General features: G+C 49.7%; 1 protein-coding gene across 2 annotated transcripts in view; it reads right to left on the bottom strand.

Moving 5' to 3' along the window:
• The window catches only part of SLC20A1 (solute carrier family 20 member 1), a 131905-nt gene that overhangs the window by 10410 nt on the left and 108300 nt on the right, over positions 1-13195 (bottom strand). For both annotated transcript variants that reach the window (XM_030201711.1, XM_030201710.1), the window contains exons 8-9: positions 1814-2378; positions 1063-1248 (exon numbers count right to left, since the gene is read on the bottom strand). In XM_030201711.1, the coding sequence (XP_030057571.1) occupies positions 1063-1248; positions 1814-2378 (751 nt within the window). The remainder of the gene's footprint in view (positions 1-1062; positions 1249-1813; positions 2379-13195) is intronic.

Raw genomic sequence — 13195 nt, 5'->3', positions numbered from 1 at the left:
ATCCTGCCTTCTATATTATAGGTAAGCAAATCCACCTTCTCCACTGACAAGTAGAATCTCTGCAGTCACACAAGTAGTTAGTTCAGAGCTGAACTTCACTGGTTAACTATTGAGGCGCAAATACAATTCAAATTATGATATTTAATATAATTTATGGAAGGGATCCCCTTTTATCTAAAAAGATGTGGGAAAAAAAGAAAGAAAAATCAATTCCACACCACTCCACCAACCCCCATTTTTTTTATGCTTAACAGCAAATCTACAGCAACTGTGTCAAATGCCAATGACATCTAACAAAGCAAGGCAAATGTCAGACCTTTGTCTATCCCCTGCCTCATCACATGCACAGACAATAACATCAACACCATGTCCAGTTCTGAAACCTCCACAAACTAAGTGAACCACTTTCTCAACTACCTTCAAAACAGCAGAACAGAAATCGACCTAGAATTACAACACCAAAGCATCTTATTTAAAAGAGATTTCACCACAGAAATTTTACACTTATCAGGAACCTTACCCAAGGATAAAGAGATTCATTCACAATCAAAGACATGGTCGGAGCCACTATTGAAGCTAGAGCCCTAATAACCACTGTGGAACATAGATCTACAAAATATTTTGTAGGGGGTCAATGAGGATATAATGCTGACACACCTCCTGTTCAGTAACCAATCAAAACTTGGTCCAAACCTCCGTCCCCATCACTCAAAACAGGCATTATACTAATTTTCCAACGTATCCAACTTTCCTGTACTAAATAAATTAGCAAAAGCAATGGCATCAGGGCGTCCACTAGCATTATCATGCACATGCCCCTGCACCAATTGTCTCACAGTACTGAACAATTCCTTAGACCTATTCAAAGCAGTTTGAATTTTAAACTTATTCCTTTCTTCCTCGCAGAACAAAAGTATGAAGCAGAAGCAGTTTACTTGGCATCTGGTGGCAGCACCTACATGACAGCTTCCCAAAGAAATCAAGAACCAACCACTATTTGAAGACATTAAAACAATAGGGAAAAAAGGCTTATGCATAAAACAGGCATTTTAAGAATCTTACCTAGAAGGTGTGATAGGGGTTAGATCTTTACCCATAGTCTGAATGACTCTCCTTCCCCAGACCCACAGACCAATGCAGATTCCAACACCTCCATATAGAAGCAGCCAAATCGGAGTGGCAACCTTCGAAGCAACATCTCCAGTCTGATAAACCAAGTACAGAGCAACCAGAGGTCCAATGGCATTACTATCAAATTTAAAAAGAAAATACATCAGAAATGAAACAACAAATGATCATAGCTGTATGATGCATGCTGCCGAGTACATAAGTTAGTAAACATGAATACATACAGAAAGTTTAAATTAATGTCTCCATAGTTATACATGCAAACCTATATGTCTCTAAAAGGTATAAATTGGAATTGTTTGTAAATATGAGTGGCTACACCCCCACTAGTTGGTAAGCTAGTGAAGGCTTACCTCATTTTCTGTTCTCAGACCCTAAACAGTTAGCCTATCACTTCTTCTGTAGTCAACTTAAAGACCTAAGCAAAACTGACATGGACCAACTACACAAAGTTAAAACCCACTGAAGAATGGCAAGATGACTAACACCAATCATTAGTATTTTTTTTTTTTGTAATAAAGCCAAACTGTAGTATACTGGTTGACTAGTTACTTCTAGGCTGCAGCATATTTATGCTTCACTTTACCTCTCAGGTTATATTTTTGAACATCAGTTTTATCTATGTTTTTAACATTAAAAATTAAAGCCAATAACGTTTTTCAGCACAGATCCATTTATTACTAACCTGACATCATTACCACCATGGGCAAAGGAGCCAAAGCAGGCAGTAAGGATTTGCAAGAATTGAAAGAGGTGCGACACTTCTGGTTTATCCTGGTCATGCCATTCCTCCAGAGAGCTATTGCTGCTCTTCCTCTCACCACTTTCCAAGTCACTCTTCATACCAGAGATGTCCAAGTCTTCTGCTGATGGGTGGGTGTCTGCCACAGCATTGCAGTAACTGGTGTAGCTATCCATACGGGTCCTTTTCTTATTGTCTGCACCCTGCCAAGTGAGCTTTTCCATTTCTTCTCCCTTTGGTTCACCATCTTTGGGCCGGAAGGAATCCAGGGGCATGCCACAGATGGCCATGGTATAGGATGTGTAGCTGTTGTTGCGCCTGAGAGGTTTTTCACCAGAATCTCCCATGCAGTCCCCCACTTTAGCAAGATGAAGCTTATGTAGGAGCTCTTTATATAGCCCAGAATCCTTATGCACAGTGTGATACTGATACTGACCACTGGAATTTATTTGGTTACTCACAGTTTGATTAAACTGAACATGGTTTCCAATAGGCAACTGCATTCTCCCTGCAATGAAAGGAAATCAACAAGATTTTGAGACAAATCAGATATACCAACATTGCCTTATGGATTAGAATTAAAAAGTAATCAGTCTGGTTATTTTTTTTTTAATCAAATTCACATCACATAACCATTTGAATTGGGCAACAAAAACATATTTTTGATGGGCAGTTTAGTCAAAAGTAATTTATCTTGACAACTCACACAGGTCCCCCCATCTGTACTCTTCCCTCAGTTTATAAGCTAGAAACAAGGTATATGTTTGTACTAGTATCCTTAGCTCTCTGTGGACAAGTCAGACAAGACAGCCACACATGTGTCATCAACACCTGATGCCCCACAGATGTGCTTTACAAGAGCCCAGAAAGAAACAGAAGCCTTTCTGGGCATGTTAAAGGGCACTTGTCACCCTATCAGTCACCATCTGATCTGACTTCAGCATCCACATCTTGAGTACTGGGTTCAATTCTGTTTGCAGTATCTCAAAAAAGATATAGCGGAATTAGAAAAGGTTCAAAAAGAGTAACCAAAATAATAGAGGGGATGGAACTGCTCCCATATGAGGAAAGCATAAAGAGGTTAGGGCGCTTCAGCTTGGAAGAGACAGCTTGGGGGGGGGGGGAGGAGAGAGAGGAAGATATAACGGAAGACTACAAAATCCTGAGTAGTGTAGAGCGGGTGGAGGCAAAAGCGAATGCTACATACCTGTAGAAGGTATTCTCCGAGGACAGCAGGCTGATTCTTCTCACTGATGGGTGACGTCCACGGCAGCCCCTCCAATCGGAAACTTCTCTAGCAAAGTCCTTTGCTAGTCCTCGCGCGCACCGCGCATGCGCGGCCGTCTTCCCGCCCGAAACCGGCTCGAGCCGGCCAGTCCAGTATGTAGCAAGACAATACACTTCAAGGGAAGACACAACTCCAACGGGGAGGCGGGCGGGTTTGTGAGAACAATCAGCCTGCTGTCCTCGGAGAATACCTTCTACAGGTATGTAGCATTCGCTTTCTCCGAGGACAAGCAGGCTGCTTGTTCTCACTGATGGGGTATCCCTAGCCCCCAGGCTCACTCAAAACAACAACCATGGTCAATTGGGCCTCGCAACGGCGAGGACGTAACTGAGATTGACCTAAAAAATTTACCAACTAACTGAGAGTGCAGCCTGGAACAGAACAAACAGGGCCCTCGGGGGGGTGGAGTTGGATCCTAAAGCCCAAACAGGTTCTGAAGAACTGACTGCCCGAACCGACTGTCGCGTCGGGTATCCTGCTGCAGGCAGTAATGAGATGTGAATGTGTGGACAGATGACCACGTCGCAGCTTTGCAAATTTCTTCAATGGAGGCTGACTTCAAGTGGGCTACCGACGCAGCCATGGCTCTAACATTATGAGCCGTGACATGGCCCTCAAGAGCCAGCCCCGCCTGGGCGTAAGTGAAGGAAATGCAATCTGCTAGCCAATTGGATATGGTGCGTTTCCCTACAGCCACTCCCCTCCTATTGGGATCAAAAGAAACAAACAATTGGGCGGACTGTCTGTGGGGCTGTGTCCGCTCCAGATAGAAGGCCAATGCTCTCTTGCAGGCCAATGTGTGCAGCTGACGTTCAGCAGGGCAGGAATGAGGACGGGGAAAGAATGTTGGCAAGACAATTGACTGGTTCAGATGGAACTCCGACACGACCTTTGGCAAGAACTTAGGGTGAGTGCGGAGGACTACTCTGTTATGATGAAATTTGATGTAAGGGGCCTGGGCTACCAGGGCCTGAAGCTCACTGACTCTACGAGCTGAAGTAACTGCCACCAAGAAAATGACCTTCCAGGTCAAGTACTTCAGATGGCAGGAATTCAGTGGCTCAAAAGGAGGTTTCATCAGCTGGGTGAGAACGACATTGAGATCCCATGACACTGTAGGAGGCTTGACAGGGGGCTTTGACAAAAGCAAACCTCTCATGAAGCGAACAACTAAAGGCTGTCCTGAGATCGGCTTACCTTCCACACGGTAATGGTATGCACTGATTGCACTAAGGTGAACCCTTACAGAGTTGGTCTTGAGACCGGACTCAGACAAGTGCAGAAGGTATTCAAGCAGGGTCTGTGTAGGACAAGAGCGAGGATCTAGGGCCTTGCTGTCACACCAGACGGCAAACCTCCTCCACAGAAAGAAGTAACTCCTCTTAGTGGAATCTTTCCTGGAAGCAAGCAAGACGCGGGAGACACCCTCTGACAGACCCAAAGAGGCAAAGTCTACGCTCTCAACATCCAGGCCGTGAGAGCCAGGGACCGGAGGCTGGGATGCAGAAGAGCCCCTTCGTCCTGCGTGATGAGGGTCGGAAAACACTCCAATCTCCACGGTTCTTCGGAGGATAACTCCAGAAGAAGAGGGAACCAGATCTGACGCGGCCAAAAAGGAGCAATCAGAATCATGGTGCCTCGGTCTTGCTTGAGTTTCAACAAAGTCTTCCCCACCAGAGGAATGGGAGGATAAGCATACAGCAGGCCCTCCCCCCAATCCAGGAGGAAGGCATCCGATGCCAGTCTGCCGGGGGCCTGAAGCCTGGAACAGAACTGAGGGACTTTGTGGTTCACTCGAGATGCGAAGAGATCCACCAAGGGGGTGCCCCACGCTTGGAAGATCTGGCGCACCACTCTGGAGTTGAGCGACCACTCGTGAGGTTGCATAATCCGGCTCAGTCTGTCGGCCAGACTGTTGTTTACGCCTGCCAGATATGTGGCTTGGAGCACCATGCCGAGACGGTGAGCCCAGAGCCACATGCTGACGGCTTCCTGACACAGGGGGCGAGATCCGGTGCCCCCCTGCTTGTTGACATAGTACATGGCAACCTGGTTGTCTGTCTGAATTTAGATAATTTGATGGGACAGCCGATCTCTGAAAGCCTTCAGAGCGTTCCAGATCGCTCGCAACTCCAGGAGATTGATCTGTAGACCGCGTTCCTGGAGGGACCAGCTTCCTTGGGTGTGAAGCCCATCGACATGAGCTCCCCCCCATCCCAGGAGAGACGCATCTGTTGTCAGCACTTTTTGTGGCTGAGGAATTTGGAAAGGACGTCCCAGAGTCAAATTGGACCAGATTGTCCACCAATACAGGGATTCGAGAAAACTCGTGGACAGGTGGATCACGTCTTCTAGACCCCCAGCAGCCTGATACCACTGGGAGGCTAGGGTCCATTGAGCAGATCTCATGTGAAGACGGGCCATGGGAGTCACATGAACTGTGGAGGCCATGTGGCCCAGCAATCTCAACATCTGCCGAGCTGTGATCTGCTGGGACGCTCGCACCCGCGAGACGAGGGACAACAAGTTGCTGGCCCTCGTCTCTGGGAGATAGGCGCGAGCCGTCCGAGAATCCAGCAGAGCTCCTATGAATTCGAGTTTCTGCACTGGGAGAAGATGGGACTTTGGATAATTTATCACAAACCCCAGTAGCTCCAGGAGGCGAATAGTCATCTGCATGGACTGCAGGGCTCCTGCCTCGGATGTGTTCTTCACCAGCCAATCGTCGAGATATGGGAACACGTGCACCCCCAGCCTGCGAAGTGCCGCTGCTACCACAGCCAGGCACTTTGTGAACACCCTGGGCGCAGAGGCGAGCCCAAAGGGCAGCACACAGTACTGGAAGTGACGTGTGCCCAGCTGAAATCGTAGATACTGCCTGTGAGCTGGCAGTATCGGGATGTGTGTGTAGGCATCCTTCAAGTCCAGAGAGCATAGCCAATCGTTTTGCTGAATCATGGGGAGAAGGGTGCCCAGGGAAAGCATCCTGAACTTTTCTTTTACGAGATATTTGTTCAGGGCCCTTAGGTCTAGGATGGGACGCATCCCCCCTGTTTTCTTTTCCACAAGGAAGTACCTGGAATAGAATCCCAGCCCTTCTTGCCCGGATGGCACGGGCTCGACCGCATTGGCGCTGAGAAGGGCAGAGAGTTCCTCTGCAAGTACCTGCTTGTGCTGGAAGCTGTAAGACTGAGCTCCCGGTGGGCAATTTGGAGGTTTTCAGGCCAAATTGAGGGTGTATCCCTGCCGGACTATTTGAAGAACCCACTGGTCGGAGGTTATGAGAGGCCACCTTTGGTGAAAAACTTTCAACCTCCCCCCGACTGGTAGGTCGCCCGGCACCGACACTTGGATGCCGGCTATGCTCTGCTGGAGCCAGTCAAAAGCTCGCCCCTTGCTTTTGCTGGGGAGCCGAGGGGCCTGGCTGAGGCGCACGCTGCTGACGAGAGCGAGCGAGCGCGCTGGGGATTAGCCTGGGCCGCAGGCTGTCGAGAAGGAGGATTGTACCTACGCTTACCAGAAGAGTAGGGAACAGTCTTCCTTCCCCCGAAAAATCTTCTACCTGTAGAGGTAGATGCTGAAGGCTGCCGGCGGGAAAACTTGTCGAATGCGGTGTCCCGCTGGTGGAGAGACTCTACCACCTGTTCGACTTTCTCTCCAAAAATGTTGTCCGCACGGCAAGGCGAGTCCGCAATCCGCTGCTGGAGTCTATTCTCCAGGTCGGCGGCACGCAGCCATGAGAGCCTGCGCATCACCACACCTTGAGCAGCGGCCCTGGACGCAACATCAAAGGTGTCATACACCCCTCTGGCCAGGAATTTTCTGCACGCCTTCAGCTGCCTGACCACCTCCTGAAAAGGCTTGGCCTGCTCGGGGGGGGGGAGAGCATCAACCAAGCCCGCCAACTGCCGCACATTGTTCCGCATGTGTATGCTCGTGTAGAGCTGGTAAGACTGGATTTTGGCCACGAGCATAGAGGAATGGTAGGCCTTCCTCCCAAAGGAGTCTAAGGTTCTAGAGTCTTTGCCCGGGGGCACCGAAGCATGCTCCCTAGAACTCTTAGCCTTCTTTAGGGCCAGATCCACAACTCCAGAATCATGAGGCAACTGGGTGCGCATCAGATCTGGGTCCCCATGGATCCGGTACTGGGACTCGATCTTCTTGGGGATGTGGGGATTAGTTAGAGGTTTTGTCCAGTTCGCAAGCAATGTCTTTTTGAGGACATGGTGCAAGGGAACAGTGGACGCTTCCTTAGGTGGAGAAGGATAGTCCAGGAGCTCAAACATTTCAGCCCTGGGCTCGTCCTCCACAACCACCGGGAAGGGGATGGCCGTAGACATCTCCCGGACAAAGGAAGCGAAAGACAGACTCTCAGGAGGAGAAAGCTGTCTTTCAGGAGAGGGAGTGGGATCAGAAGGAAGACCCTCAGACTCCTCGTCAGAGAAATATCTGGGGTCTTCCTCTTCCTCCCACGAGGCCTCACCCTCGGTGTCAGACACAAGTTCACGAACCTGTGTCTGCAACCTCGCCCGGCTCGACTCGGTGGAGCCACGTCCACGATGGGGGCGTCGAGAGGTAGACTCCCTCGCCCGCATCGGCGAAGCTCCCTCCGCCGACGTAGTCGGGGAGCCCTCCTGGGAGGTGGCCGCAGTCGGCACCGCACGCGGTACCGACGTCGGGGACCTCACCCCGGGCGATGGGCCAGCCGGCGCCACGCTCGACGGTACCGGAGGCGCAAGCACCGCCGGTACCGGAGGGGTAGGGCGCAACAGCTCTCCCAGAATCTCTGGGAGAACGGCCCAGAGGCTCTCGTTCAGAGCGGCTGCAGAGAAAGGCAAAGAGGTCGATGCAGGCGTCGACGTCAGAACCTGTTCCGGGCGAGGAGGCTGTTCCGGGCTGTCCAGAGTGGAGCACATCGACACCTCCTGAACAGAGGGTGAGCGGTCCTCTCGGTGCCGATGCCTGCTGGGTGCCGACTCCCTCGGCGACCCAGAGCTCTCGGTGCCGACGCGGGGAGGCGACCGGTGTCGATGCTTCTTCGATTTCTTCCGAAGCATGTCACCGGAGCTCCCCGGCACCGACGAGGAGGACGTAGAATCCAGCCGTCGCTTCCTCGGGGCCGAGGCCGAAGGAGGTCGGTCTCGGGGGGGCTGTACCGCAGGAGCCCTCAGGGTAGGAGGAGACCCACCCGAAGGCTCACCGCCACCAGCAGGGGAATGGACAGCCCTCACCTGAACTCCTGACGATGCACCACCGTCCGACGACATCAGCAGACGAGGTCCCGGTACCACCGACGTCGATGCAGCTATCCGATGTCTCGGCGCCGATGCAGAGGCCCGATGCCTCGATGCACTCGATGCAGGGGCGGCCGAGGAAGATGGTCTGGACGCTGACGACGTCGATGCACTCGAAGATCCCGGTGCCGATGCCGACGAAGAGCCCGAGAACAACACGTTCCACTGGGCTAATCTCGCTACCTGAGTCCGCCTTTGAAGCAGGGAACACAGACTACAGTTCTGAGGGCGGTGCTCGGCCCCCAGACACTGAAGACACGACGAGTGTCGATCAGTGAGCGAGATAACCCGGGCGCACTGGGTGCACTTCTTGAAGCCGCTGGAAGGCTTCGATGTCATGGGCGGAAAAATCACGCCGGCGAAATCAAAGTCCGAAATGACGGAAAAAGAGCACCAAAAGATTTAAAGGGAGAAAATCTCGACCGAGGCCGAAAGAGGCATACCCCGACGACGAAAGAAAACTTATCGGGGCAAAAAACTGGAAGTACGGGAAGGGTAACACGAAAACCGGAGCACTTCCCGACACTTTAAAAGACTTTTCCAAAGAAAAAACACGTCAAAAATAACTTTGGACGCGCGAGGTCGACTTTCCGGGGCTCGACACGGCGAAACACGACCGTACCGAGTGCGGACAAAAGAAGACTGGCCGGCTCGAGCCGGTTTCGGGCGGGAAGACGGCCGCGCATGCGCGGTGCGCGCGGGCACGCGAGGACTAGCAAAGGACTTTGCTAGAGAAGTTTCCGATTGGAGGGGCTGCCGTGGACGTCACCCATCAGTGAGAACAAGCAGCCTGCTTGTCCTCGGAGAATCGATTTTTCACTCATTCAGAAAGTACAAAGACCAGGGGAAACTCGATGAAATTGCATGGAAATACTTTTGAAACAAATAGAAAGAAATTTTTTCACTCAAAAGAATAGTTAAGCCCTGGAACTCCTTGCCAGAGGATGTGATAACTGCGGTTAGAGTATCTGGGTTTAAAAAAAGGTTTGGACAAATTCTTGGAAGTAACGTCCATAGTCTGTTATTGAGATGTACATGGGGGAAGCCACTGCTTGCTCTGGGATTGGTAGCATAGAATAGTGCTACTAGTTGGGTTTCTGGTTAGTACTTGTGACCTGGACTGGCCACTGCTAGAAGCAAGATACTGGGCTAGATGGACCATTGGTCTGACCCAGTTTGACTATTCACATGCTCTTACCTATGTTCCATAACTTAAAATCTAACTCTACAAAGCTGATAAAAAGCCTGTATTTTTACACAAGTATTCAAGGATGCCCTCAATGTTCTATCATGTCTCAAGTAACAGTCACCAAAAACAACACCTTCCAGATCAAGTATGTCAGATGACAAAAACCGAGTGGCTCAAAAGGAGTTTTCATCAGCTGGGTGAGGATAACGTTAAGGTCCCATGACACAGGCAGAGGTTTGAAAGGGGGGGGGGGGGTTGTCAAAAGCAAACCTCTCATGAAACAAACAACTAGAGGCTGTTCAGAGATGGGCTTACCCTCTACACGATAAGCACTAATTTCACTAAGGTAAACCCTTATAGAATTGGTCTTGAGACCAAACTCAGATGTCTAGAAGGTATTCCAAGCAGGGTCTGTGTAGGGAAAGAAAGGGGATCTAGGGCCTTGTCCTCACACCAGACAAGCAAACCCCCTCCATTTGAAGGAGTAACACCTCTTAATGGACTCTTTCTTGGAAGCTAACAAGACCATGGAGACACCCTCAGGAAGATGTAAGGAAGAAAATTCTAAGCTCTCAACATCCAGGCTGTGAAGGTCAGAGACTGGAGGCTGGGATGTAGAACAGAACCCTTGGTCTGTGTGGCAAGGATCATAAAACACTCCAATCTCCAAGGCTCTTTGGAGGACAATTCCGGAAGAAGGGAGAACCAGGTCTGCTTGGGTCAGTACAAAGTGGTCAGGATCATGATCCCTTGACCGTGCTCGAGTTTCAGCAAAGTCTTCCCCAAAAGAGATGGGAGATACACATATACAGTGGTGGAAATAAGTATTTGATCCCTTGCTGATTTTGTAAGTTTGCCCACTGACAAAGACATGAGCAGCCCATAATTGAAGGGTAGGTTATTGGTAACAGTGAGAGATAGCACATCACAAATTAAATCCGGAAAATCACATTGTGGAAAGTATATGAATTTATTTGCATTCTGCAGAGGGAAATAAGTATTTAATCCCTCTGGCAAACAAGACCTAATACTTGGTGGCAAAACCCTTGTTGGCAAGCACAGCGGTCAGACGTCTTCTGTAGTTGATGATGAGGTTTGCACACATGTCAGGAGGAATTTTGGTCCACTCCTCTTTGCAGATCATCTCTAAATCATTAAGAGTTCTGGGCTGTCGCTTGGCAACTCGCAGCTTCAGCTCCCTCCATAAGTTTTCAATGGGATTAAGGTCTGGTGACTGGCTAGGCCACTCCATGACCCTAATGTGCTTCTTCCCGAGCCACTCCTTTGTTGCCTTGGCTGTATGTTTTGGGTCATTGTCGTGCTGGAAGACCCAGCCACGACCCATTTTTAAGGCCCTGGCGGAGGGAAGGAGGTTGTCACTCAGAATTGTACGGTACATGGCCCCATCCATTCTCCCATTGATGCGGTGAAGTAGTCCTGTGCCCTTAGCAGAGAAACACCCCCAAAACATAACATTTCCACCTCCATGCTTGACAGTGGGGACGGTGTTCTTTGGGTCATAGGCAGCATTTCTCTTCCTCCAAACACGGCGAGTTGAGTTCATGCCAAAGAGCTCAATTTTTGTCTCATCTGACCACAGCACCTTCTCCCAATCACTCTCGGCATCATCCAGGTGTTCACTGGCAAACTTCAGACGGGCCGTCACATGTGCCTTCCGGAGCAGGGGGACCTTGCGGGCACTGCAGGATTGCAATCCGTTATGTCGTAATGTGTTACCAATGGTTTTCGTGGTGACAGTGGTCCCAGCTGCCTTGAGATCATTGACAAGTTCCCCCCTTGTAGTTGTAGGCTGATTTCTAACCTTCCTCATGATCAAGGATACCCCACGAGGTGAGATTTTGCGTGGAGCCCCAGATCTTTGTCGATTGACAGTCATTTTGTACTTCTTCCATTTTCTTACTATGGCACCAACAGTTGTCTCCTTCTCGCCCAGCGTCTTACTGATGGTTTTGTAGCCCATTCCAGCCTTGTGCAGGTGTATGATCTTGTCCCTGACATCCTTAGACAGCTCCTTGCTCTTGGCCATTTTGTAGAGGTTAGAGTCTGACTGATTCACTGAGTCTGTGGACAGGTGTCTTTCATACAGGTGACCATTGCCGACAGCTGTCTGTCATGCAGGTAACGAGTTGATTTGGAGCATCTACCTGGTCTGTAGGGGCCAGATCTCTTACTGGTTGGTGGGGGATCAAATACTTATTTCCCTCTGCAGAATGCAAATAAATTCATATACTTTCCACAATGTGATTTTCCGGATTTAATTTGTGATGTGCTATCTCTCACTGTTACCAATAACCTACCCTTCAATTATGGGCTGCTCATGTCTTTGTCAGTGGGCAAACTTACAAAATCAGCAAGGGATCAAATACTTATTTCCACCACTGTAGAGGATCAGTCCCCCAATAACGGAGGAAGGCATCCAACGCTAGCCTGTTGTGGGCCTGGAGCAGTACTTAAGGGACTTTGTGTCAAGTGGTTGCATGACCCTGCTCAGTCTGTCAGCCAGGTTGTTGAATTGGCCTGCCAGGTAGGTTAAGTGGCTTTGAGGAGAATTCCATGGTGGACTTGCCCAGTGCCACATCTGGAAAGCCTCTCGACAGTGGACATGATCCAGTGCCCCCATGCTTGTATGTGCTCAAACAAATCAAGTTGCAATGTGATACATCATTTGGTTGAACAGCTGATCTCTGAAAGCCTTTAGAGCATTCCAGATTGCCCAGAGCTCCAGAAAGTTGATGTGGAAATCCATCTCCTGGGCTGACCAAGCATCTTGGGGGTGAAGCCCACGAGCTCCCCAGCCCAAGTGGGACACATCCGTCAGCACCTTCTGAGAGCTCCAGAAAGTTGATGTGGAAATCCATCTCCTGGGCTGACCAAGCATCTTGGGGGTGAAGCCCACGAGTTCCCCAGCCCAAGTGGGACACATCCGTCAGCACCTTCTGAGGCTGATAAACTTGGAATGAAGTCCCAGTCAAATTGGCCCAAACTGTCCACCAAAGCAGAGACTGAACCAACTGTGGTGTCACTTGGATGACATCTGCTAGATACCACTGGAAAGTTAGGGTCCACTGGACAGTTCTCATGTGAAGACATACCATGAGCATGACATGGACTGCGGGGGCTATATGGCCTAATCACATCAACATCTTCAAAGCTGTGACCTGCTGGCTGACAAGGACCTGAGCAGCAAGAATGTCTTGCCTTGGCACAGGGAGAAAAGCCCGTGCCTCCAATCTTCCGGTACCACGCTCGATGTTAAGGATGAATTATATATTTCTAACAATAGCTCCGCAAGCTCATGTTTCGTTTCTATCAGTACTCTGGGATGAATACCATCCGGTGCAGGAGATTTACTACTCTTCAATTTGTCAAAATTGCCCCATTACATCCTTCAGGTTTACAGAGAATTCATTAAGTTTCTCCGACTCGTCAGCTTCGAATACCATTTCTGGCACCAGTATCCCACCCAAATCTTCCTTGGTGAAGAATGTAGCAAAGAATTCATTTAATCTCTCCGCTACGGCTTTGTCTTCCCT

The sequence above is a fragment of the Microcaecilia unicolor genome, chromosome 4, assembly GCF_901765095.1.
Source record: "Microcaecilia unicolor chromosome 4, aMicUni1.1, whole genome shotgun sequence".
NCBI lineage: Eukaryota > Metazoa > Chordata > Amphibia > Gymnophiona > Siphonopidae > Microcaecilia > Microcaecilia unicolor.
This window is presented reverse-complemented; position numbering and strand designations above follow the sequence as displayed.